This window comes from Odontesthes bonariensis, chromosome 17 (assembly GCF_027942865.1).
Source record: "Odontesthes bonariensis isolate fOdoBon6 chromosome 17, fOdoBon6.hap1, whole genome shotgun sequence".
Taxonomy (NCBI): domain Eukaryota; kingdom Metazoa; phylum Chordata; class Actinopteri; order Atheriniformes; family Atherinopsidae; genus Odontesthes; species Odontesthes bonariensis.
Window position 1 is genome coordinate 22,746,160 of NC_134522.1, and position 25,102 is coordinate 22,771,261.

At 43.6% G+C, this 25,102-nt stretch overlaps 3 protein-coding genes across 6 annotated transcripts; all 3 read right to left on the minus strand.

Annotated features, from left to right (window-relative positions):
• Positions 1–133: 133 nt before the first annotated feature.
• Positions 134–6,843, minus strand: LOC142366419 (coiled-coil domain-containing protein 162-like). Of its 3 annotated transcripts, XR_012766811.1 has the most exons (7): positions 3,695–6,843; positions 2,924–3,268; positions 2,703–2,812; positions 1,425–1,472; positions 891–1,058; positions 535–608; positions 203–224 (listed from the first exon to the last, which is right to left on the minus strand). XR_012766811.1 is itself a non-coding variant. In XM_075448303.1 (6 exons), exons 2-6 carry the CDS (start codon positions 3,030–3,032, stop codon positions 373–375), a joined length of 666 nt encoding a protein of 221 aa, XP_075304418.1. In that variant the 5' UTR covers positions 3,033–3,268; positions 3,695–6,843; the 3' UTR covers positions 134–372. The 3 variants fall into 3 exon arrangements, 2 of the variants coding, with proteins under 2 accessions (XP_075304418.1, XP_075304419.1); XM_075448303.1 differs by having other exon boundaries at positions 134–603; XM_075448304.1 differs by having other exon boundaries at positions 134–608.
• An 88-nt stretch (positions 6,844–6,931) lies between these two features.
• Positions 6,932–16,497, minus strand: LOC142366308 (uncharacterized). Of its 2 annotated transcripts, XR_012766777.1 has the most exons (9): positions 16,147–16,497; positions 12,546–12,779; positions 10,956–11,159; positions 9,861–10,426; positions 9,590–9,711; positions 9,299–9,495; positions 9,008–9,200; positions 8,565–8,705; positions 6,932–7,045 (listed from the first exon to the last, which is right to left on the minus strand). XR_012766777.1 is itself a non-coding variant. In XM_075448150.1 (4 exons), the coding sequence occupies exons 2-4, from the start codon at positions 12,771–12,773 to the stop codon at positions 10,127–10,129; spliced, it is 732 nt and encodes a 243-aa protein (XP_075304265.1). In that variant the 5' UTR covers positions 12,774–12,779; positions 16,147–16,497; the 3' UTR covers positions 9,845–10,126. The 2 variants fall into 2 exon arrangements, 1 of the variants encoding a protein (XP_075304265.1); XM_075448150.1 differs by lacking the exons at positions 6,932–7,045; positions 8,565–8,705; positions 9,008–9,200; positions 9,299–9,495; positions 9,590–9,711 and having other exon boundaries at positions 9,845–10,426.
• Positions 16,498–16,851: 354 nt separating this feature from the next.
• Positions 16,852–24,818, minus strand: foxo3a (forkhead box O3A). The gene is made up of 2 exons (XM_075448424.1): positions 23,807–24,818; positions 16,852–19,991 (listed from the first exon to the last, which is right to left on the minus strand). The coding sequence occupies exons 1-2, from the start codon at positions 24,353–24,355 to the stop codon at positions 18,696–18,698; spliced, it is 1,845 nt and encodes a 614-aa protein (XP_075304539.1). The 5' UTR covers positions 24,356–24,818; the 3' UTR covers positions 16,852–18,695.
• Between the last annotated feature and the right edge of the window lie 284 nt (positions 24,819–25,102).

Genomic DNA, 25,102 nt, shown 5'->3' on the forward strand with positions numbered 1-25,102 from the left:
ATCCGTCGGAAGTTGGCGTTCATTTTGGCAGATGTTCAGGCATCTGCCAGATGTGAATGGCACTGCAACTACCTTCCACCGAGCAGCTCCTTGGTGCTGCTGCACTCAGCCTGACAGCGGGTCAACATCTGCCGGGCGACGTCCAGCTCCTCCTGCAGGAAAACCACCTTCTCCTCGCATATCATCTTCACTCTGAGAGCATCGGTGTGGCACATAATCTCCCTCTGGACACCAAATAAAAAAAATTTAAAAAACTGGTATTCACCATGATAATGTCTGTCTTGCTATTAGGACAAGAATATGAGTGACAGATGTTGCTCAAGTAAGTCTATTCAAATACATAACGCTTGTATTGCCGGCACAATTTCCTTATTACATGTGAGCTTTAAGGAGAATGTCAGTCACATAATGAGAAAATGCAACTGAGATAGAGATAACAAATAAGCTTTCAGTTCCTTCTGCAACTGTTTGTTTCCTTCCTGAAGGGATATGAATTTGACATCCAAATGTGTCACCCGGCCTTCTGCAACTGACCTGCTGAGCTCGGATCAGCCGTTTCTGAAGTTTCTCCTGTTCCACCACCCGCCTCCAGCGGCTCAGAGCCTTCACTTTGCAGAGCAGAGACATCAACACTTACTGCAGGCTGTTGGTTCTCAAAGCTTTTTACAGAGTCTTATTGAGAATTTGGATATAGGAACGGACTTCAGCAGGTGAATTTCTTCTTTTTTTTATTCAAACAATTGAGATCAGACTCTAAGAATGAATGATTTTCCTCTGAGAGCTCAATAATATCTCATACGTTGGTCCAAACATTTGTTTTTTCTGCCGTGAATTCTATTTTCATTATTCAGATAAAAGAGGCTTCCAGATGAAAGAGACCAAATGTTCACCTTGAGCTGGATGCAGACAGAGAAAAGGTGTCGGACCAGAGGGTCGTAGCGCTCCCTAAATTTAAGGCTGAGCTGCTCCTCCAAAGTTCTTTTTTCTTCTCCCAGTTGAGCCACTCGGGCCTGCAGGCCGGAGATTTCCAACATCATCCCGTCACATATTTCTGCCACCTGTGGAATAACAACACAGCACCAAAATAGATTTTATTTTTGGGAATACAGCTGACGCAAACAGAAACTTTGTTAAGCAGTAAAATTTCAAGGTATCTGGTCATGAAGTAGAAGACCACGAACCCGAGGGAAACAGACTAACGTAGAATGTGTCTTGTTAGTTTTTGCAGTATTTGTTTCACTTTGGACCAACAGACCAAACTGACTGCTTCTTTCAATGTTACAATTCAGCTCCTAGCTGTTTCAGCAACAGAGAACTGAAAGCAGTTTAGCCAACAAAACACTAACTGAGAAGGAAAAGAACAAAGAACCTTATTGTTGGTGAGCTGAGCTGTAAAGTCAGATAAATAAAGTTACTGCACCTACCTCTTTGTAAGGATTACTTTTCTGAGTGTTGTGAAGACTCTTCAAATCCTGCAGGTGAAAAATGACAAGTGCCAATATGTTAGATAATGTTAGACTGAAATAACTCTATATGCAGCCGTTAACGGAAGCATTCTTGTGTGCTGCCATAAACACCATCATTTTCCCATGGAAGCCAATGGTTTTAAGTAAAAGAGCTCTCTTTTAACTGCTGATATGATATTCTGCTTGTGGTCTGAGCGAGGCGATATTCCACACATGTACCTGGTCTCTCCGGTACAGAAGCTGAGTCTGAATTTGTGAATTTGTTCATAAAACTGTGAGTAAAGTTGAAAAGTGCGACGCTCTCGCTCCATCACAGAGGAGGCAGGTGAGTGAGACACGGCTGCAGATGATCCTGAGGCAATGTCAGCTGACAGATGAAACACTCCATCAGACACTATGTACTAAACATTCACGTGGTGTCATGTAAAAGCCCCCCCCCCCTACAAATGTCTGAGAGGATGAAAAAATGAAGTGGTTAGATTTTCTGTACATGTCAATTCATGTGGCATAAGGTTATGTTAAATTCCTTCTCTGGTCATTATCTTATAGAGTCACTGAACTGTGAGGTCACCCACTAGCATGTGGACTTCCATCTTGAAGCCTTTCGAAATGTATCCCTCCTTCTCATCAAACAGTCTTGTATGTAGTCGTATATAATAGTTATGTAGAGACCAAAACTGTTTTTACCAGCCAAGAGACATGTTTGTTTCAGCTGTACAGTGGGGCATGTTACCACGGGGCACAACGGGGACTGACCCACATTAGGCACCAGCCGACGGCCTCAAATGACGGACTTTATGGAACTGTCGCTTTTGGTGCTTATGATCAGTTCAATTTCAAGATTTTGAAGTCAGAATTACTGAGTTTCCAAAAGAAAAAAAAAAACAACTTGAACGCCCACCCTAAGTCATATTTACAGCTTGTAAAGTCAGAGGAAGCTCCCCAGACTTCAAAATCTTCAAAACTTCAAAATCCAAAATGGCTGCCCTTTGCACAGAAAGTAACAACAGCTACAGGATCAGACAACTAGCACCAGTTTGTGTCTCATTAAACCAGTCGCTCTCATTATTGGAAGAAATAAAAAAAAACATGGAAGAAAACATGGAAGTTATTTCAAATTAATTCAAAGCTTTGCCTACAGACAGATGTTGTATTTTTGGGTAAAACTGTAGTTTGTGATCAAACTCCAGATCTTCTTTGATTTTGTCTTCTCTGATTTTAGCTTTATCATCATACCCGTCCCTCCGACTGGTCAGCCCTCTTCATCAGCTGCTGGATGAATGTATCCATCATCTGTGACCGCTCGGGTGATAAACTATACTTCAGGGAAGTTTTCTTCCACAGCGCTGGTGACGTAAAGAATATCTTATTGTAACATCTATCCTGTCGTTTTTAGTATTCTGCATGGTGCTTTTTCACATAGATTTGTATTGTTTTTTTCTTCAATTTTTTCATACCAATGGGGAGTTTGACATTTTTCCGTGTTCGCTCCGAAACTACCAGGGTCATCTCTCTGCTGATCCTCCTCTGCACCGCTCTGATCATATCACACTCTGTGCTCTCCATGAGTAGGTGGAGCTGGAACGAGAGATTTTTCAGCCGTGTAACGACTTGGTATGTAGAGACGAGGACAAAACTGTGCAGTTGTTGGTCGTGGTTGTTCCTGCCAGGTTATCACATCGACCTCTGCAGCTCCAGGTGGGGGCAGGAGAGACCGCCTGCCAGAAATTAAGACCTCATAGTCACGCTCATTACCCATTCGTTGGGCCAGGGCTCTCATGCTGGGGTGAAAGATTTCAGCACTGCAAGAAACATGCAGCCATTTTAAGAACAGTGGGTAAATGATTTAATACAATTACTGTTTTAGCACCAGATCTTAAAAGCTACATGGAACTGGAGATTGCAAGTTCAATGTTAATGTTAGAAGCAGCAGTTAGATGGAAATAATCTGACATCAAGGACCTTTTAGCAGCTGTTACAAGCTGTTGTTTATAATTGCATCATCTTCACATACTGCAGGGAGTTTTTTATGGTTATGACATTGCAAATGTTCACATTTTATAGAAGCATTCAAGATAAGATTTTCCTTAAACTAAAATGTCCCAGTAGAGGGATCACTTTAGTGCCAAACTACTTTTTAAAGGATTATCCTGTATCTTTAACTTTGACCATCCTATTCAGCAATAACTTTACAGTGTGTGATGCGACCAGCAGCAAACATTTATCACCTGTAAAGTTTCACAAATTGCTGATATAAAGCGTCTTTGAGCCCAACTCTCCTTGAAGAACTCGAGCTGCTTCATCAGCAGGAGGAAACCTTTCAGCACAGACTGGACTCTGATTGGATCATGGAGAGGAGCGGAGGAATCCGTCCTCCTCCCTTCTGCCTGTGCAGCTTTGATCCGCCTGCAAAGAACACAACACACAAGAGATCTGTGTCTATCATGAATTATGTTTGTTTTCACGGATAAACCAAGTAGCCCGCCTTTTATGCCAGCCATTTAATTCATTAGGTGTGCTATCTTCCCAAAAGTCCTCTTTGTTGCCATGGAGATGCACAGGCTCTGCCTCTCTTCCACTGTTCAGGACGTCCTCCAGGAGCAGCGACACTCTGAGGACTGCGGCATTGGCCTGCAGTATGCTGCTTTCGCTCAGACCACACAGACAGAGCTGCAAGCAAACACGCACCCTTTGTATTAACTGCAATGGAGGTTTATTGAAGTATAATATAAAGGAATATTTTTTTAGAAATCAAGAAAAAACAAGTCCCCAGTCATGAAAAAGATTCAGATAATATTGCTGTTTGAGCTAATCACAACCTTTAAAACCAGATGGAGTTTATTCTTGTGGGTTTGAAGATGCTCAACACATTTACTGGCTGTTTTGCTACTTAGTTAATAATATATCTTATGTCCAAAGTTCACTTTCTAGTTTAAAAATAAAAAAAGAGGATTTTTTAAAGCAGTATTGTTTTAAAGTGAAGGGTTTTATGCTGGTGGGAAGCCAAGAGGAGTCATTAAACTGGGAACTATTCACAGAAAATGTCTCAGCAGTGCATCTCTCCCATTAGCAGGGCAAAAACAAGACACGTTTGGTGGTGAACCTGCATGCAGTATTCAATAGGTGGGAGATCCCAGACATGCAGAGGAAGCAGTCCGTGATAGGCTGTGAAACTCCTCCATGGATACAGCTTCTGAGCCCGTCGCAGACACAGTTCCAGAAACCAATCACAGTTCTCCGCATCATAACATGTGCTTTTACACTTGAGAAAATAAGTCACAGTGATGTGATGCGACTACCTGAGGGTCATGGGTTTGTAGAGGTTGAGGGACAGGCAGTGTGAGAGTAAGTGTGTCAGTCTGCCGGCTGGCACTCAGCAGAGGGAGAGCAGTCACCATGTTGTCACTCACACTTTGATAAGATGCAACATCACCAGAAGAGAGGAACACCTCCCTGAACACGTGAACGTGAACAGACGTGTTTTCTTCTCTTTTTCAACATAAGTGTTAGCAGCAAGAAGAAGAGAAACTACAACAACAAACAGTTTTTCACTTGATGCAGTATCAACTGTTCCTCAACAAGAGGATAAAAAGCACAATCTATCCACGAAGCTAGGATTGGACAGAAATCCGTGTTTTTAAGAAGCTCTGTTTTGGTGTGGCCTCAAAAGAAAATGAAAGCCCCAAAATCTGACCAAAAAGAATAATTAATTAATTGTTAACATTTCAAATGGAGGTGGTTTTTAACTCTAGCAGGATGGGACCCCCACTGACCTGATGAGGGTTCTGACTGCAGTATCAAACTGCAGCAGGACGAGCTGCCTGCGCAGCTGCAGCAGGCGGCCGACAGACTGCGGGCTGGATAACTGGATCGTTAGAGTGACGGAGGAGAACTTAAACACAGTTGTCCTCCACAGACATGGAAATGAGAAAGAAAAAAAAAACCTCTTTAGCGCAACATATTCTCACAGAGCTGCTCTGCTGTGCGGTGCACCACTGCTTTTAAAATTAGCGGCTAAAAACATCACTTGCTGTGCTGCTGTATATTTAGTTTCAGTGACGACTTTAAGTGTCTCACCGGAACATCCAGCGTGGCGAACATGTGAAGAACCTTAGTGTAGTGTGGGAGGTACCACAGGTTGAAGAGAGTTTTACCATCATCACTCAAAAGGCGCCGTGGTCGAGCCTGCAAGAGCCTTGAGAGGGTTTGGACTGGTTAGTGTCATCAGGAAACAACACGTTGAATACAATTAAACAAAATTTATACCAAAGATTAAAAGTGTGAAATTTATGTGAAAGGGAGATTCTGATTTTATGTTTTATATGCTGTTGCATATATGAAAAAAAGGACAAAGGGTTAACGTGGCACAACCATCTAAAACATTCTGTCAGCGAGTTTTAAAAGTTGTGACGATGTGAATAAAACCAGGAAACAGTCACAAAAAACAACAGTCCTAAAAACAAAGTTTTTGGGAACTGAGGAGGCCAACTTGTAGATTTAAAATGTTTTCCCTTTCTTGCTTGATATATTTCAGCTGCTAAACTGTTTTCAGTGGGTCACATGTCCAGACTGCAGGCAGTTTAACTCTCAAACTCTTGCTGTACCTGCCAGATTCTGAAAATGGCAGGTACGACAAAATTAACAAATTCATTTCATGCCACGCACTCTTTCAGATTAGTAGACTGGCCCAGAAATATTTCAAGTGTGTTGTTTGCATCCATGTGTCACACCCAAAAGAAAAAGGCCTCTCTTGATATCTGTTTCTGTAAATGATTGGTTTGGAGTTAAGTGTGCAGACATTGCCTCTTTCATATGTGCCTATATGTGATTTGCATACAGTTCTTCTGCATACTCAAAATTAAACTGTACCGGGAGTCTGGGCAGGGGTCGGCTCTCGAATCAAAATGGACTTTTGGCTCTTCAGCTCGGCCGATCATGAAGTGGGACTGACAAATGGAGGGGATGTCCTCCAGAAGGAAACTCATACTGTAGCAATATGCAACAATCTGCGCTCTCACACAGTGCTGAGATATCTGTTTTGTGAATCCGTGGAAATACAAGCAGACTCTTCTTTACCTTTATGATCCTCAAATGCAGAATGACCAACTTAGACAAGTTTCATGTTGTCTGGCCTTCTAATAACTGCAGCTGGTTTTCATGTACCTACTTTCCGAGGAAGTTAATTATGAGCGTCCTTTTGATCGGTGTCGCTTACTCCTGTAATGAAAGAAATCAATTCCACATCACGAGCAGGCAATCACGTTCATCGTCTTGCTCGGCCGCTCCAGTCACTCACCAAAGTTTTTGTGAAACCACCCGCGGCCTGTTTCCTCTTCACAAATGAACTCAGCATCTCCGCACGCAGAGCCACCTTTTCCAGCTGAAATAACAAACAAAACTGTACGTGTCAAAAAGCCTGCAGAGAAAAATTTCAAAAAGTCCTCATTACCACCAAGTGAATCGACCTCTTCTTTGTGGGAGCAGAAGGAGGAGTTCTCCCGGAGGCTTTGGAGGGTATAGAGTTCGATGTTTGCTGCAGGCTGCCAGCGTCCTCCAACTGTTACATCTTTGTCTTCAGTCTGTGAATAAATGGATGGTCAAACAAAATATTTGAACAATAGTTTGTTGATGTGGAAGCATTAACTCGAAAATGAACAGTCAGGCTCTTTATTTGCAGTCAGTAAAAGTATAACGAGGAATCAATGTGTAAGCCGCAATGTACTGTTGCACCATCAAGAAAGATCAGATTGCGTGATGTGTGGTTTGGAATTAAGATCCAGTTGTCTTCAAATTAGAGGTCAGGCCCCTTCAAGATGTCACAAGATAAATCTGAGGCCTCCTTATATGAGAAACAAATATTTAGTACGTTTCTAATGTGAGATTTCCACCTAAAAGCTGACAATAGCTGTCAAATGAATATAATGCTGCATAAACATAACATTTTACATCAGTTGGGTACTTGTGAAATACAAAAAAAAAAAATGGTACTCAGTACTCTTGAAGGATGTCCATTCAGTCACATAAACAACACTTAGCTGTGTTATCTACCAGCTTGAACACACTGTCTCACAAAGCATAACAAAAACTCATTTGAATAAATCTGTTGTAATTAACCGGTAAATTAATTTACCATACATTGGCCCCTTATCGTCAATCATTGTAGAAATGTGCTTGTTTTCTCTTAATAGTCATAGTCTATTAAGACTATTGGACATGCACCAAACTAAAGTTTCAGCATCATCTCCCTGTTCAATGCAGATTGGTGATTCACAACTGAATATCCCTTTCATCCACACATGCACGGCCCATGACGGACTCTTTAGCCCACTGTAACTGTGATTACTTCTATGTAGGAGCTAGTGATTGTTTACATTCTGCTTTTCTAGATGTAAATCCCATTTCCTTCAACTGGTTTCTTACAGTTTGGTCACAATGATTCCCGTTTCTGCCTGTTTTGGCTTCATCTTTCTTGTTGTGAACTTCCTGTTTTTCTAGATTGAGGCTTTGACCTCTTCCTTCTTGTATGCAGTTCAGGGGGGTTTAGAGTGGTCATCCTTCAATCAGACCGTTGCTGGTTTGATCCTCAACATTCCATGTCTACACGTTAAAGAATGCCCTTTTGCAACCTTTCTATTTTGTTTGCAATTGCTCCAATTTTTTAGAAACAGCTGACAGGGAACAACCAACAACTTTTAAACGCTCCTGGTTAAATTACCTTCTTGAAGGAGTTTGAGAACCCTTTCCATTGTTTCCACTGACCGCTCTGTTAGAACTACATACTGACATGCACATTTAAACTTTTGCAGGTGTGAAAATGAATAAAAAATTCGACTAATTCCAACACTTTTACTGATTTATCTTTTTACGGTGTGTTTTACAAAGCCAGATGTTCAGCTTGTAAATGACACAGTTTTCTGTCATATCTGTATTATTAACATTTTACCAGGGGTTGTCTTTCATAAAAGAGCATCTAGAAGAAATGTATGTATCAGCTATGTGTGAGTCGTACTGGAAAGCTGTAAGAAAATTTTCCTTGCATGAGTCTATGAAGACCAAAGGAAGATTTAACTCTGAGACCGGGACTTGTAGTTTTTGCACCTGTCCACAGAGCTGCCCTCCTCCAGTTTCGCTGTGATAAAGACAGGCCTCTGCTGGTCTCGCTCCCTCTGTTCAACGAGCTCAAACGGTAGCGGCCTCAGATAGAGATGGAAATCATCGAAGGTTACATTTCTGTACAACCTGAAAAAACAAAAACAAAAAAAAGATAGCACGGTATAGGCTTTTACACAGTAAATGATACTTAAGTCAGAACAGACTCTTTGTTACTTGAAACAGAATGAAAGTTAACATTTTTTGTAAAAGTGCTGTATGAAATAAAAAGATACATATTTGTTGTACAAGTTGACACTGTAAGGAAACAGTTGTGTCTCCAGAATCTCAACTTTTTATGGACTAAAACATAGCATCGTTCTAGTGATGTGATGCTACGTTTCTTGGCTGAAGCTGTCCCGTTCCACCCTGCAGTGAGTGTTTTTATTAACTCTGCCAGATGTGCAGTCTCTGAGGCCGATTCCTGTAGACGATGGCGGACGGTGACAAGCTCCAGCAGCTTAGAGAACGTTTCCACTGCGTACAACTGTCTCTCTTGTCCCTGCTTCGTGCCCCTCTCCTCTGCAGATTTTATCAATGACAGGCCCACCTTCTGGACCAAAACTGGGTCATCGAAAAACACGTCTGAAAAAAGTTGAGGAAAAAGTCTAACTTAGCGAAGTTGTTTCATCACTTTTGTTGGTGTAAATCTGAACAGACTGACAAGAAAGAAGAAAGCGTACATCTTTTTGTGTCTGAGAGCTGTAGGGGGCTCCAGGTGAAGCCAGGCTGTTCCAGCTCTGCAGGGCCCGCTGCAGTAGCCTCTGTCGCAGGAAGAGTCTGTCAGTGCTGCTCGTGGCTTGGTGCAGCTGGCAGAGCTCAGCATGAGCCTGAACAAGAATGGTGAACCTCAAGGAGGAATACGTTCATGAGCACTGGGCTGTAAACAGAGCAAACGCCAAGAGGGTAAGAACAGTGTGTTAAGATCACAAAGTAATGAAAGTGCGCGTGAAAAATAGGAACAGTGTGCTTACCTGCTGCCTCCAAGTGAGATCAAATGTTGAGGAACGTAGTTTGGTGGAAGGCCGTATTCAGGAAAGCAGCTTTTGCTATCGTCTCTCCAGATACGCTCAAGATACAGTCGCTGACGTTTTATCTGGGGAGAAGAACAGCACTATCTGTCACTGCATGCAAACCTATTATCATCCCACCTTCTGTCAGACTCATGTCTGATACAAAGAAGTTTATATTTGCATTCTGCGTGTTCACACGCGAGTCCAAACCTCCGCTGCTTTGTGTTTTCACCTGATTGTCCAGAACATCTCAAACGAGCTGCTGCTGGCTCTGCAGGCAGCTGATACCCGCCCTGTAAGTCTGAACAAAGTGGTCCTTCTTCATGTCCAGCTGCGGCCTCATGTGCATGATGTCAGTGATGACTCGGGCCAGAGCAAACCTCTCCTCTGTCCCTGTCGCATGCTGGTAGGCCTCATAGTAACAGTTTAGGAGCTGGGGAAAGTTTATCACATAAAGATTTGATGGTTTCAGAGTTGATCATTTGAGAATCGCTAAAATCAGTGGTCTACCTGCACTTTGCTCTCCAAAAACTCGCATGTCCATGAGTGGAGAAGCACAGCAACGTGGTCCACATCTCCTGTCTGCGCAGCCTCCGTTTGTTTGATCCCGCGTCTGTGAATGAAGTGTGAGCCGACAAGGAGAAGCTCATTCTTCAGCTCAGCGAGGTCCTTCAGAGCAACGTCGTACACGATGTAAAACGCTCTGTGGTCCTGAACGTGGATGAAACGATCCCCAGAGCTGTAGAAATCATGAAGGTTCTCTACCTCTGGAAACTCCATGAACTCCGAGCAGTGGATCTGCAAAGATAAAGAATATCATGAGAATTCCAGAGTCTCTTTTTCCACCTTTACAACGTGAGAAGAAGACAAGCTTGTCTGCACATTCTCAAGACAGAACATTTAGTTCTGTTTGTGCTTCTATGTTGTGATGGTTCATTCCGAATAGTTCAAATTTCACAGTAAATGCTTTAAACAGAGCCTAAAGAAAAAGATTTATTTATCCCAATCCTAACTAATAACTAATCCTTTGATCCAGGAGCTGATTTTCCCTTAAATAAATCACCAGAAAGTGACAACAAATTCTGCTAACTTACCAACAGAAGAGAAACAGCAATCATCACCAAAATGCTGTTTTCTTTTAAATATTTAAACTAAATATTGTAAAAAAAAAAATGCATTTAACAGTAACAGACAAAACAGGAAATGACTCAGCATTAAGAAGTAGCGTCTAAAAATAGAAACACCCCTCTCGAGTTTACCAAATATTTATTCTAATTTCATCTTGAATACCAGGAATGAGCGACAAAATGCTCAGACATTGTTTCACCTTGCAGTCAACAGGAGTGCTGTGGATGTATTGGAGCGAGCTGAGACCTCCTGTCTCCTCTGTTCCTCCTCTGGCAGCGTTCATCCAACCCGTCTCCTCCGCTGTGCTGCAGAGCTCCTGCTCCTCCAGCTTCAGACCTGCCAGGTCAAAAGTCAAAGTCCTCTCCACAGAGCGCAGGTAGTTCAACATCCCAAGACAGACGCGCTATGGAGAGGAAATACAAGACAGGCCACTTCTAAGCATCTCAAAGAGTGAACAGCTTCAGCAGAAAGATCCATCCATGTTAAAAAAAAAAAAGAAAGTACACCCTAATTCCATTCAAAGGTTTCACACAACAGAACAAGCAGATAATCTAGTCCTTGCTAGGTGTTAAAATAAAGAAAACGCAGCCTCAGTGTCATTCACTGAACAAAAACCAAGCCAAAATGCAGAAACGGGGTGTGAAAAACTAACTACATCTTTACCGGTAATCAAATGTATTTTAAGAGTATTCATCATCCAGTGTGAGCACTTATATAAAAGCAAAAGGTGTGTCAGTTTGCTGGTCCAAAGCATTCAGGTGTGTGTTAACAAAATGCATAAGAGGAAAGACATCAGAAATGCCCTAAAATGATGTTATAAAATTTAACGAACAACAGTTGTGATTACAGGATCCTGATGAGGAGCTTAACCATGTCATTCTGGAAAAAAAGAAAAAAAAGTTGTGTGTGTTCGATCATTACTTTGCTTGCATAGATTGAATGCGTCCCCCCTCTTTCAACAAGCTAAAGCTACATCTCTGTGTCCCGATAATGACGTTTTCTTCTCATCTGACCTCAAAATGAATGACTTAAAGCTATCTTCTTTTCCCAGATGAGCTTTTGTCTGCCTGTCTTGGAGAAATCCAGCATTGTGTTCCCTGGTGTGTCTATCTCAGGATGTTGGAACCAGAATCACTCAGGTTAATCAGGATGGACCCCATGGTGATCCATTTATCATCCTCAGATCCTTCTTTACAATTCTGTACAACATACGGCCAAAGTTTGCAAGATACAGAAAACAGTAGTAACATTTTTGGAAAAATCCAGACCTGGATCCCATCAGGACCAAAACCAAGTGATAATACAAAAACTTTCTCTCCAAAATCACCTGGGAAGACGTGCAGAAAGCTTGGTAACGATGATAAGAAATGACTGATAGCTGCGATGGCCAAACCAGCTTTTCGTGAGTAAAGTATGAATAAAAATATCAACTATGAACAGAGCATTTCATTTAATAAAACAAAAAGTTGTGTCAACATTGTTGTCATTTCCAGCTTGAAGCATCATCCATCAATTTTCTATACCCGCTTAATCCAGTTTAGGGTTGCGGGGGGACTGGAGCCTATTCCCAGCTGTCTTTGGGTCAGAGGCAGGGTGCACCCTGGATAAGTCGGCAGTCCAACACAGGGTGCTTAAAGCATCACAACACCTAAAAATCACCAAATCCCTAATATGGCATGTGTGGGAACACAGTTTAGATGACAAATTCGATTCAATCTAGAGACAAACACCACAGAATTAAACAACAAAGACATTTGATAAGAGGAACAGTCATAAAAAGCATTCTCACCCTGAGGAAGTTGTGAATGGTCTGAGCAGAGTGCAGATGACAGACCAGCCACTGCAGGTAAATGACCACATCATCCAGAGTGAGCAGGCCGGCAGGGTTTCCCCGGCCGTCAGGGTTTCCCCGGCCGTCAGGGTTTCCCCGGCCGTCAGGGTTTCCCCGGCCCATCAGGGTCCCCTCTCTGCTTGCCGACAGCCTGCGGGCTCTCTGAATGGCATCCTCATTCAACATCTGGTCCTGAGAGAACACAAGAAAACATATGATCCTGAGAGGACCAATCAACTGGAAAGTCATGTGCAGGTTCCAGCAGAAAAAAAAAAAAAAGCTTTAAAAAGCTTTGTGTAATCCTGATATTTTTAGCATATTTACATATTTGCTGACTAAAGCTGTGAATTTGTTGTGTTTCTTCGGCTGCCGTGATCACAACAGTTTATTTGAAATTTGTGGTTGTCGTGATATACTCTACTGCACTGGTGGTAAATGTAGGAACCAGCAGACCTTTTTTGCTTTTTCTACTTTTTTTTTCTACACAGTTATGGTCACAGATTTGTACTAGACATATTTTAATTTGCGTACGTCATGCACCAATATTTTATTCACTATAAAACATATAAACATCTCACGCGCTGAACCATTTCATGAAAAATATAAGCTCATCTTCAATTTTTTGGAACGGGGGCAACAAAAGGCTGGAAAAGCAAAAGGTATTAAAAGGAAACAGCTGGAGGGACACGTTGCAACTTATTACATTTATTAGCAACAGCTCAATAACATGATTGGGTATAAAAAGAGGGTATCATAAGGGATATCATAAGAAAATCTTCTCCTTACTAATCAAAAGCTGCACCACTAAGTTCGTGTCTACTTAATATTGAAAGGTATATTTGAACAGATGTTAAAATGAATGAAACATAGATGTAGCCAATATTGCAGTAATCGGTGATGCTCCCTGATAGGATTCAATGGTTTGAACTAAACTTGAGATACTCCTGCCTGGACCAGTGATGGACCAGTGACATTCAGGCACAATGACAACACCATTCTTTGATCCACAGAATCTAGCACTGCAAAACAGTCTTTGAAAGTCTCTTGGGGTATGTTTCTGTAAGTTAGGCACAGCTAATCCCTGAGATCTATGCCCATTCCTCCGAGCAAAATGGCTCCAGAACCACCTGCGTGTTGTTTAAACAGAATGCTTCAAACCATTATCATTCTGGGCAGCTGAACTCAATCCCAGTCTTAATTCTCAGGAAGAGAATGAAGCAGAATTTGCCGGGATTTAGCATCATTAATCGTTTTGTGGGCCCTGCAGAACAAACAAACAGCACCACAGCATGATGGTACCACCACCATACTCGACTGTGGGGATGGTGTTCTTAAAGGAACGAGAGGTGTTGGGTAGGTGACAAAGCTGTTTTAGGAAAGTGTTGTTGTGCGATTGCCTGAACGTAACTCAAAAGTGTAAACTCAGCTGTCAGGTGTTGAGTCTTGTTCTCGCGTCACGAGAAGACGTTTGGTTCAAGGCGCCGCTTGCAGCTGCACCAGCCATCACACCCTCCTTCTCGCTTAGGATAATTTTGTGGCTTCTTAAACGAATATTGGCTCATGAGTCCTATTTGTAGGGGAAAACGCTTTACAAGACGCTGTTATCAGTAATATTTAAGGGTTTGTTTGTTTGTTTGTTTGTTTGTTTTCGTTTAAAGCCAGTTAAGCAGCTATGGCTATTTCATGGCTAATACAGGTAATACATTGCACTTGACACTAAATACCAACAATGAGGTTAATAAATAAATACATTAAATAAGTTTGTTCACATCAATGCACTTTAAAAAGTTTAAAACCTTTAAAGGTGGGACCTTATTAAAAATACCTACTATAGTACCTTCTTTAAAAAACTGCTGCCTTTTTATTCTAAGGGCAGAGCAAGATAGAATATGCTTAATTGATAAGAGATTACCACAAAGATCACATAGGGGAGGTTCACCTCCAGTTAACAAAAAGCATGAGTGAGTCTAGAATGTCCAATTCTACACCTTGTATAGACAACTTGATCATTTCTACATGAAAATGACGGAGTTGTGATTTGTTTCACAGTATTACATATTTCATGCAGCTTATTTCCAGCACAGTTGTCCCATTCAGCTTGCCATTTCTCCATTATGTAGGAAGAAAGTACAGGTTTGATATCAGAGACAGGGATTTGGCATTCAGTAATATCGTCATCCAGGGCTCCTTTAGCAGCACTGTCAGCCTTTTCATTACCGCTCAGGCCCATGTGACCAGGGACCCAACAAAAAACAATGTCCAGGTTGAGTTTAGTTAGGTGATCCACTTTTCCAAGTATTTTGGTGATCAACGGGTGGTCAGTCTTTAAAAATTCCAAAGCCTGAAGGCATGACCTAGAGTCTGTGCAAATCAAGGATTTTTGTTGGTTGTACTGTTCAATGTATTCAAGACTTAAGAGCAAGGCTTGGGCTTCAGCTGTAAAAATAGAGCATAGGTTTGGGATGCGTATTCCACACTGATTAGAAGAGACTACCACTGAGGACACACAGGTATCAGTCTTTGAGCCATCAGTATAGATTGGACTGTGCAAAGGGAAGCGATGTCTAACATCAAGGAAGCAAATTTGGTACTCGTTTGGGTGTGTGCTTGATTTCTTTCTGAGACTCAGGTCCTGCACAATTACTGGTTGTTCTCAGGGTCCAAGGGGGAATGGGACAAAGGTGAGTAGATGTTAGTCCACCAAGGTCAATATTCAAATCTTCAAGTAAAGGTTTAACCCTTAATCCAAAAGGTCTGATAGACCTGGGTCTAGCCTCATAAAAGTTCAAATACTGTGGTTGAAAAACAGTGGAGTAGGCAGGGTCTCTGTTCCCTTTGATTTTGACTGCATATTGTAGAGCAAGTTTCAAGCGTCGCAGTTGAAGGGATGGTTCTCTGGCTTCTATAATATTTAAGGGTAAGACCAAACAACCTACACTGTATGGTTATTTGTTGGCCACTCTTTCATGAAGCCCAGATTAATAAAGTGGTCCACTGGAGCTTTGCTCATGACAGGTTTGTTGTAGTGCTACATTCTTTCCACTTTACATGATGCATTTAATTGTTCTCTTCGTGAGACATACAGAGCTTTTGATGCTCTCTTTTAAAACCCAACCCTTATCTACGTGTCCCGTCTGTGACCTATTTGGAGAGGTCTTCAGAGTGCTGCTTGCTTTGTGGCCTTTCACATCAGGTGTGTACACACACTGCACACAGGTGGAGCCGACTGAACTAATTACGTGATCTCTGAAGCGTATTGGCAGCACCACGTGGTCATGCAAAATATTTCCTCTATTCATTTCCAAATTTCACTTGACCAATTTAAAAAAAAAATTAAAAAATAAAAAATTGTTTATGTAAATTTAATTCATGAAATGCCAAAAAAAATGCCCATTTTAATTCCAGACTGTTCGGCAACTAAGTAGAAAAACAAACAGCGTATTGTGCTTTGAATTTCACATAACTAAAAAACATAAAACAGGTTAAAAAAAGAAGAAAAACAACACTAAGAATCAATTGCAGATGTGTCAGTCTTCATCTGGATTGATGGTCAGCAAACCTGTTAAGGCTGAGCGGCCCTGCTCCGTGTGGAAAACCAGTCCCCTGAATTTCTGCCCGAAGTGCAGCAAGTTGCTCCGACAGCTCTGCCTCCAGCTGCTTCCCTTCAAAGGAGGAGGAAGCTTTGTACAAGTCAAACATGGCAAAACCTCCTTTTCCATGCAAACGTTAAGAGAGACTAGAGTGCACCTCCTTCAGTACTAAATCTCTGCCTCTGTGCTGGTTTGTTGTAGTGTAGCCATGGAGATGCTTGCAGCTGGGCCTCCTTTCTCATGTCCTGCCCTTCATATTTACCATTTCTGTGTTTGAGCTGTAGAGGGCTCTAATGTTACACTGGACTTCTTTAGTTGGGAGGCGGTTGGCGCTGCCATGTCTATACAATTCACTCCAGAGGAAAACAATCGTTTGTAACATGGCGTATAAAAACATGAAAGCAGACCCTGTGCGTCAGCTGTTGTGAAGCACCTAATTCTGCAGCTCCAACGTTCAATAACCTTTCATCTCAGCAGGTTCCTTCTTCTTGGATACAGTACGTGATTGGTTCATCGCTCGTGATGCCAGCATCCAATGGCAAATCATGTTCACGGTGCTCTGCAGAGTAAAGTCTACAGCTGGGCAATTCCTTTTGGGATGGAAACAGAACAGAGAAAAAAAAAAAAAGGAGAAAAAAAGAAAAACTGTACACCAGTCCAGATTTTCAGTAGTTTGTAAGCTTTATTTACATGCACCATTTCAGATAAAACCAAGAGAGAAACTGGAATTACAACTGGCAATCTCTCAATTCCCCCCTCCCTTTTTTTAAACTTTCTTTTTTTTTTGTAGGAACAAAAGGAAAGAATAAAACGTGGATATTGGCAGTGAGATTTGCACAGAATTCATGTGGAAATACAATTTAAGTCAACAACAGGACGCAAAAGAAATTCTATTCGGAAGCGAGGTCGAACGGGGTTTACTTTTGTTAAATCGAGAGTTAAGCAAATGGGACCCCGGGAAGTAAGTGGCCGCCCACTAGCTTCAAATGTAAACTTTAGATTTTGAGCCAACAGCCAATTGAGGGCAAAAAAAGGACCCAAGAAAAAAAAAAAAAGAAGCTGCAACTCATTCTACACCCAGGAGTGGAGAGGTTGGAGAACAAAGTGAAATAAATGAACAAAATACAGGGATTTTCAAATGGTTCCATTTACAGAAGGGCGATATTTGCTTCCACTTCCAAAAAAAACTCAAAATCATTCATCCTGCTGTTCCTACAAAAACTGTGCTGATATAGTTTATTTTTTCCACTTATAACACCGATTCCTAATAGCTACACACTGTTTATCCTCTTGTATCCACTTATTTAAATGCTGAAAAAATTTGGCAAGATTTAAAATACTGTGGTTGGTTTTTTTTTTTTTTTTTTTTCTTCCTTTAATGGCTCTGGTACTTCAGCCATTAAAGGAAAGCCCACCTCTCACAGGGCTGAAAACACACATTTCACCCAGCACCTGCTATAGTGCTGATAACACAGGAGAGGCTGCTGACGCCGCTCCATCTGCAGCCACTCCCTGCTATCGCCATATTTATAGCACCAAGAACACCTTCACATTAACACCAGTAGGTTGCAATCAAGTGCTCGAGTGTGGTCGTTTTAATCCAAACAGAATGAATGGTGCGAAGTAGAGCCAAGTCGCGTCCTTACTCCTGTCCTTAAGTTTGTATGCAGAGCGGAACTCCCAACAGAGCTTTAATTGGAAGATGAGGATGGAAAACGGATGAACAGGGATCCGCAGCCTGTGTGCGTGTCAGTTCTTCAGAAGGACCAGAATTCACAGTAATGTCACTGAAATCACAGGGTAGTTTGCTTCAAAATGAATGAAAAAAAAAAAAAAAAACCTGTTACGTACAAAACCCACATCGTGTAGATCAGTTCACATCTTGAGAACGTTAATGTCGAGATATTTTGGTGTGCGACTCGCTGCATCGGCGGGGAAATGAATATCTTTTCATTCACTTAGGCTACGTCTCTCAAAGAAGACCAACAAACAAACCCAAAAACCCTAAAAACTAAGCTCATCAAGTATCCTCCACTTGAATGTAATAATGGAACATTCTCTGTAGCTTTTTCTGTAAACAGGCCGTCAGCCGACAAAAGGCTGACGGCTGGTTTGGCAAAAGATGTAGGTTTAGGTACGAAAGGGGAGAGGAAGCGGGTTGAAAGCATAATTTATCTTCAGTTTCATGTATCACTTTGTGAAATGGGTGATTCCCTGAGACTAACATGAGTTGATGCGCTCCTTTGAGTCAGAATCATGTTCCCAACGTCCAGGCATCGACCTTTTCTAAGATTTCTTTTTCTCTTCACTGCGAAGACACCATTCTGTGTCTCAGACACTGAAAATACAGTACCGAACTTAATGCCTCACATTAAAAATAATGGAAGAAAACACTACATAAATACGCTTTTACACATGTTTTTTTCCCCCCTCTAAATTGTACAATGCAGGACAATGAACCAAAATTTACATTTTTCCCCACCATTTTTTTTTTGTTTTACTCATGTGGAAATGCTTCTCAGCTTGGCACCCAGCTCTGAGAGGATTTCTGCTTCGGGCTGGAGAAGCTTCCTGAATTCCTGTTGGCATTCTGGGTGGGGGAGAGGCGAGCGTCGAAGCTCAGGTCCAGGCAATCTGCATCCATCAGTTCATTGCAGATGATGGAGTCCATGTCGCACTCCAGAGCGCCGTTGAACACGTCGAGGTCCAGGTCGGCAGACAATCCAGGGCTGAGCTGCATAGGGGCGTTCTTAGGGGGAGACTTCAGCTGCGGCTGCTTGGCGTCGGGGTGGCCGACGTCACTGTTAGAGGTTGACAAGCCAGCTTGCCAACCAGGCACTGAAGAGCTTTGGGCCTGGCCTGCACCGGTGTTGTTCACCAGCGGGTGGTCTTTGCCGAGCAGCATGGCATTCCGTCGCGAGTTCTGTAAAGCGATGGCGGTGCTGGCCTGTGACATCAGAGGGTCGGACTGGGTGAGCATAACGTTGGTGTGGCTGTGCGAGTCCAGGCTCAGCAGATCCTGCAGGGTCTGATGGTCACTGAAGTGTGAGATGCAAGTGAAGGTGGTCTGTTTGTTCTCCTGGATGGTCTGCATGGGCGACTGCCGCAGGCTCGTGATGGACGGAGGGCTGAAAAGGGGATTTGGCCCATAGCTGCCAGAAGGACTACCCAGACTGCTCCCTGAGCAGCCGAAGGTAAACACTGAGCCCCCCTGACTATTGGCTCCGGTGTCTTCCTCTCCAGGAGGAGGCTGCTGGGATGCCGTCAGGCTGATATTGTCTAAAAGATCATCCATCAGGTTGTCCGACAGCCCGTCGTTCAGGTTCATGGTACCCGCCAGGTCAGAGAGTCCTGTGGGTCCTGTGGAAGGGGACATGCTGCTGGGGCTGGAGTACAGCATCGGGGAGAGGGGAGAGTCATCATCAGGCACCTCATCCAGCTCAAGATTGGCAAGGATTGGAGACAGACGACCGCTGAGAGTGCTGGCGTTAGAGTTGGTCCGGGAGCGGAAGTCTGTCCAGGCGTCCAGCTCGTCGCTGCTGCGGGAGGTGGGACTCCCCGTCCACTTGGAGAGGCTCGATGAGCTCTCAGAGCTGCCGTCCTGAGCGGCCTGTAGTGAGGCTTTCTTCTTGGTGGCGCGTCCTCGGGCCCCTTTAATGTACTTACTGTTATCCATTGAAACAGCACGTCGTCGGGGAGCTTTGCCTCCTTTCCCACCTTCCGGGTTCACCATCCACCAGGAGCTTTTCCCGGTTCCTTCATTCTGGACTTTCACGAAACGACTGTGGAGGGAAAGGTTGTGTCGGATGGAATTCTGAAAAGAAAAGAAAAAGGACAGAACACAAATGAATGTTCATGTCCAACCCAAAGATATTTGTCAGAATATGATTTTCAAAATGACAAAATGATTTACATCATTCTCAGCCTGTGAAACCTATTGGAAGCTTTTCTGTTGTTTTCAATAAGCTGGTGGGGTTTGAAGTCCACTTTCTGTCGCTGTTTTTTTTTTTCCCCACACAAAGCCTCAGACAGATGTGACTACACACCAGGCAAGGTGCGTAAAATGAAAACAAGCTGCTCACCAACTCATGATACACACACAGTGCCACATTTTTGGGAACCAAATCCGTAAAACAAACTATAATCGGGATCTGCACAACCCATTTTCACCATTCTTTTTTTAATCCGTATTGCAAGATGTCCAACTTTGTCGACCTTGCTTGAGATGAGACCCGTCTTACTGTTTGGGTTTTTTAACTTTTTGTTCATTTGATTAAGAATTATTGGCACGTTCCAACATCTTATATCATGTTTGTACATCAACATTGATATGAAAGCCAAAATAAATGCAACGATAAAAAAAAACATGCATTTTCTTTACAGACATTGCTCTGTGGAGATAAGGAGCTCATCAGAAATGGCATCTGTCTCTTTAAGGCTATAGATCAGAAATCAATGATTTTTTTTTTCCTAAGAGTAAAAGGCAATACTACACATCCAGCGTTTTTTTGTTTCGTATCGAAGCAAAGCCCTTGAAGACTTACACTTCTTTGCACCTCACACTGTGACCCATTTCTGGCTGCTCAGAAAAGGTCTGCGGGATTTCCCTAGAGATGTTCCCAAGCATGTGCAAAATGAAACAGCTGGAGCCCGCACACCCAGCCCACACTTCACCAACGGAAGGTAGAAACTCCGCGGTTATACGCCGTGAACATTAACAGCTGCCGCTGTTCATTCAGAATTAACAAAATGGGCACCAAGTTGGTGTTAAAGGATCACTTCCGTATTTTTCCCCCACAGCTTTTAAAGTCTGCTGAGTGTTGACTACAAACAAAATGTTCAGCTTCAGTCTTAATCTGCAAGAACGCCAGCAACCAGCAACCATGACCCTGCTGCAGAGAGATACAGCCAACGTGGAGCGGCTTGGTTTTTACTACAGGCGTCTGACAACATGTTACCATTCAGTAGAGGTTTTTCCTCAAGGACAAGTCTCACCTTTGAAATCTCATGGCAGGTGAGATGTTGCCGGATAAAAACAGCGGCAAAGGGATAAAGACTTTAAAAAGAGCCGTCTGGGGAAGAGCTGAAGGTTAGAGTCCAAAAGAGGACGTTTACAGTTATCTAAAAGATTCATTCGTAAGCGTTTGCTCCTGTTCTTGCAAAATCTCAGCAACAAAGCGATGCACCCCACATTTCACTCTGACACCAAGTACCCTGGGATTACATTTGGTTCTTTAATTAACAATCTGACCATAGAATATATGACTGAAAGCAGCCAAACTACTGTCCTGTGTTTGCTAAGAATGTACCAATTATACTTTGTCCTGATATATTACTTAAAGATATCTACAGAGCGTATCTTACGGTCTCTAACACAAAGTGGCAGTCTGCATCACAGCTTTCTCATAATAAATATGACAACATGTGCTTGAAACATATTGTGAGGCCAAAACAGGGTTGGCGGTCCAGTATCTGTGGCAACAACAAGCAAAAAAATATATTAAAAAATTAATACACAACTACAGCACAGGCAAGTTCAATGTCAGGTCTGATGCAGATCCAGCAAGAAGGGCCAAAGGTACCATAAATTCAGCAGCGACACGTTCTTCAGTTCATCGACTGGGACGATATCTTATTTCACACTTGTCAGAAAAGCCAAGCCACAGCACACAGCAACATGCTGCTCATCCCGTGAGCTACAAGCACAAAAAAAAAAAAAAAAAAAAAAAAAAAAAAACACAATTGAAACACCTGCCATGTTCAATCAAACGCAATCCAACACGGCAGCGCTGCGATGAATAAATAAACCTTTGTGACAAGTTTTGGCTCAGTTAGCCGTGACTCAACTCCGTGGTCATTCATGAGGCTGTAAATTGTGGTGCTGCTGTACTGGATTGTATCATATTGCAGCACACAGATGTACAACCTCAAAAAATGACCAAAGCACTAAATCAAGTTCTCTAATGCAATGAAAATGGAATATTAAAAGTGAATATAAGTTTTAATACATCATGCTTCATATGTACCTCTTTCATTTAATTTGCTTTGTGTGTACAGTCCGTTAATTCTATTGGAGCTTATGGTTAAAAAAAAAAAAAAAAAAAACAACTAGGACTGATTTCAGAAAACCAACATATTTAGCAGCTAAAACGGCCATCCCTGCCTCTAAAAGAAAGATATGGTGGATGTGAAAGCATGGAGGTATGTACAGTATGAGCCAAACTTTTAACAGATGAATAACAAAGAGCAAACTCCTGCACTTCCCCTCTCCCACGCAACCACAGCAGTGCTGCAGCACCCTCTGAGCAAAGCCTCGTTCTGAGCGGGGACTGGAGCAATGCCAGTTCAGCCAGGGCCAGATCCGAAGAGAAACACTGAGCTCCTCTCACACTGCTACACATTGACCTACATAATTTATGGTCAGCTGATTGATTCATGTGCCGGGGCCACATGAAAAGACGGCGCGGCACACAGTGGGGCCGAGCCGCTGGGTGCTGGTTGTCCAAAGAGGTTGAATATTTAGACTAAACTCATCTTGGAGCCACAGACAAAGGTCGTCATTGAATCTGGTTTTTATTCCAGCTCGCTGAAGGGCACGTTTTACGTGCCAGCTCTGAATTTACAACCCTTAAGTCCCATTCTGAAGATGCCGAGGACACTTTGGTGCCTCAGATGCAGATGACTGCCCTGAGGCTGATCCCTGCGTCTCACGCAGCTACAATGCTTCTCCTAAGACGTGCTGATGTCAGCACAACTGAAACCCTAACATTAACCCTTTCCTCCTCCAACCAGCATCTCTGTGCAGTCGCAGAGCACGTGTGCCCGCAAACAAGCATCCAAACATGAATGAAAACTGACCGCCAACAATCGGAAGTATAAACTAACCAGCTGATTCTGTGCAGATTAATCAGTGACTGGCATCGATTTGGTTCACAAGCCACAGCTCGTAGCTCGCAGCAGCTCACACTCCGATTCTTCTGACGGAGCACGTCGCACCATCATGAGGCGACTTGAAGAGCTCAACTTTAACGCCCTCACTGTAATTTTAGTCAGGAAGTATCTCCCTGGAAACTGCCTGCCACAGTTGTGCAGGATTACAAACCTATTTCCCTGCTCTCCATCTAAATCCTGCTAAGCTCAAGGCTTTCATCAGACTTGATTCCATGACAGATGAATTGGTTTAGTCCAAGCCAAACTAATCCTGAAAATCAAACAGAAGCAGGGCCCTGGTGAAGCCGTTGGGCTGCAGCGCGAGCAGTATGTACGAAAGTGAAATTCAATTTGCATTGCCCGTTTTGACTCGTGGCTCTCAAACCTGCTTACTCTGAATTTTCTTCCTTCGGATGCAGTGGCGTGTAAACTGAGGCACACGGGTACAATTGTATGTGTATTTTGACATCAGTCTTGGATATATATGCCTGTCAGGCAGCCACACACAACTCCCTGCTGAGCTGTGCTTTCTCCTAAGTCAGCCTGAGAATAGATCTAAAAGCAGATACAATCATCCCCTAAATACAGCTTGTGCTTGGACCCAACTCTATCCCTACATTGACAATTGCCATGTGTGCATTGTGTGTCATTGACCACAGTGTGGTCTTTGTTATGATGACAGCACCATCATGTGCTCACCTTCCAGCCAGCAGAGCTATTGCTGTCGCCTTTGTCCTTGAAATATGGCACAGACCTCACCATCCAGTCATAGATTTGGGACAAGGTCAGCCTTTTCTCGGGGGAGCTCTCGATAGCTTGGGTAATGAGGTCTGCATAGGAGTAGTTGCCCCAGGCGTTCCTGCGGGCGGATGACTTCCTCAGCTGCTGGGAGGCAGAGCCGCACAGCACCGCGCCGGGGGTCTGCGCTGAGGAAGGGGAGCCGTCGGTGGTCTCCTCCTTGCAGGGGCCGCGGCGGACCTCCACCGGCTGGGAGATGGAGCTGCCGCAGCTCGGCTCTTCAGCTGTGCCACCGCTGGCTCTCTGTGCAGCGGCGCTCTCCTCGCTCCCACCCTCATCATCCTCTTCTTCGGGGATTACGTCAGTGTCATTTGCCCCGGGCTTGCCCGCACCAGACTCCGGACGGGGCAGGGGCCAAGTGCAGGACCGCCGCCGCTTCTGGGGCTCGAAATCCGGATCTATCTCAACGTCTAAGGGAGGCTCGCTGCAGTGACGCGGTGCCTCGGCCATATTAATTGCAATATCTCGGTCGCTGCACAGAGGGTTACAAAATCATTCTGGTCGCATTCCATCAATGTTGAGTGTGCAGGCTTCAGGGAGTTTGTATTTACTATGCACGATATGCAAATATCCTGCCTGCAGCCGCGTCCCAGCACGTGTCTCGCGGTCCGTGGATCTGTCCTCCTGCAAGGCGTCTATGCGCGGCACACAGCGCCGATCCGGCTGACCAGCATTAACTAAATATTGCCTTTTGTCGTGCACAGCCCACACCCTGGCACACATGCACTGTAATGTGTCTTGCTAACTGTGGAGAGAAAGACCAGGAGTCGGCGGAGTCTTGAAGGAGTCCAAACGACGTTCCCTCGCACGCGCCCCCGTCCTGCACCGCGGTCCCGACTTGACAAAAGAAATTACAAACACTCCATCTACTGCCACCACATCACAGCTTCATCACTCCGTACACAGCTGCCATCTTGACCATTCCCGCCCCCGCCCCCCACAACACCCCCCAAAACACCCCCCAAGTTCTCAATCACCCGCAAAAATCGCCCGAGCAGTGCGCGGCTCCCCAGATAGCATCAAGGCGGAGAGGAGGTTCCTCAAGGCCCCGCAGCTTCGGAAAACAGGGCTGAGGGGGAGACGCGGTGAGGCTCAAACCCGCCCTATGAAGAGCTGAAAAATACTGATGCATTCTGCCTGTACATCTCTGTCATGTTGCGGAAGCCAGCACGGCTGTACTCCGTGCGGTCAACAGCC

Excerpts from the sequence above, each read along its gene's own strand:
- LOC142366419 (XM_075448303.1), bottom strand. The coding sequence starts at position 3,032 with ATGGAGAGCACAGAGTGTGATATGATCAGAGCGGTGCAGAGGAGGATC. Across the intron at positions 2,813-2,923 it reads AAATGTCAAACTCCCCATTG|CGCTGTGGAAGAAAACTTCC; the intron begins GTATGAAAAAAT and ends TTACGTCACCAG. Across the intron at positions 1,473-2,702 it reads CTGACCAGTCGGAGGGACGG|GATTTGAAGAGTCTTCACAA; the intron begins GTATGATGATAA and ends TTTCACCTGCAG.
- LOC142366308 (XM_075448150.1), bottom strand. The coding sequence starts at position 12,773 with ATGTTGAATGAGGATGCCATTCAGAGAGCCCGCAGGCTGTCGGCAAGC. Across the intron at positions 11,160-12,545 it reads CCATTCACAACTTCCTCAGG|CGCGTCTGTCTTGGGATGTT; the intron begins GTGAGAATGCTT and ends TCCTCTCCATAG. Across the intron at positions 10,427-10,955 it reads GCACTCCTGTTGACTGCAAG|ATCCACTGCTCGGAGTTCAT; the intron begins GTGAAACAATGT and ends TTATCTTTGCAG.
- foxo3a (XM_075448424.1), bottom strand. The coding sequence starts at position 24,355 with ATGGCCGAGGCACCGCGTCACTGCAGCGAGCCTCCCTTAGACGTTGAG. Across the intron at positions 19,992-23,806 it reads ATAGCTCTGCTGGCTGGAAG|AATTCCATCCGACACAACCT; the intron begins GTGAGCACATGA and ends TTTTCTTTTCAG.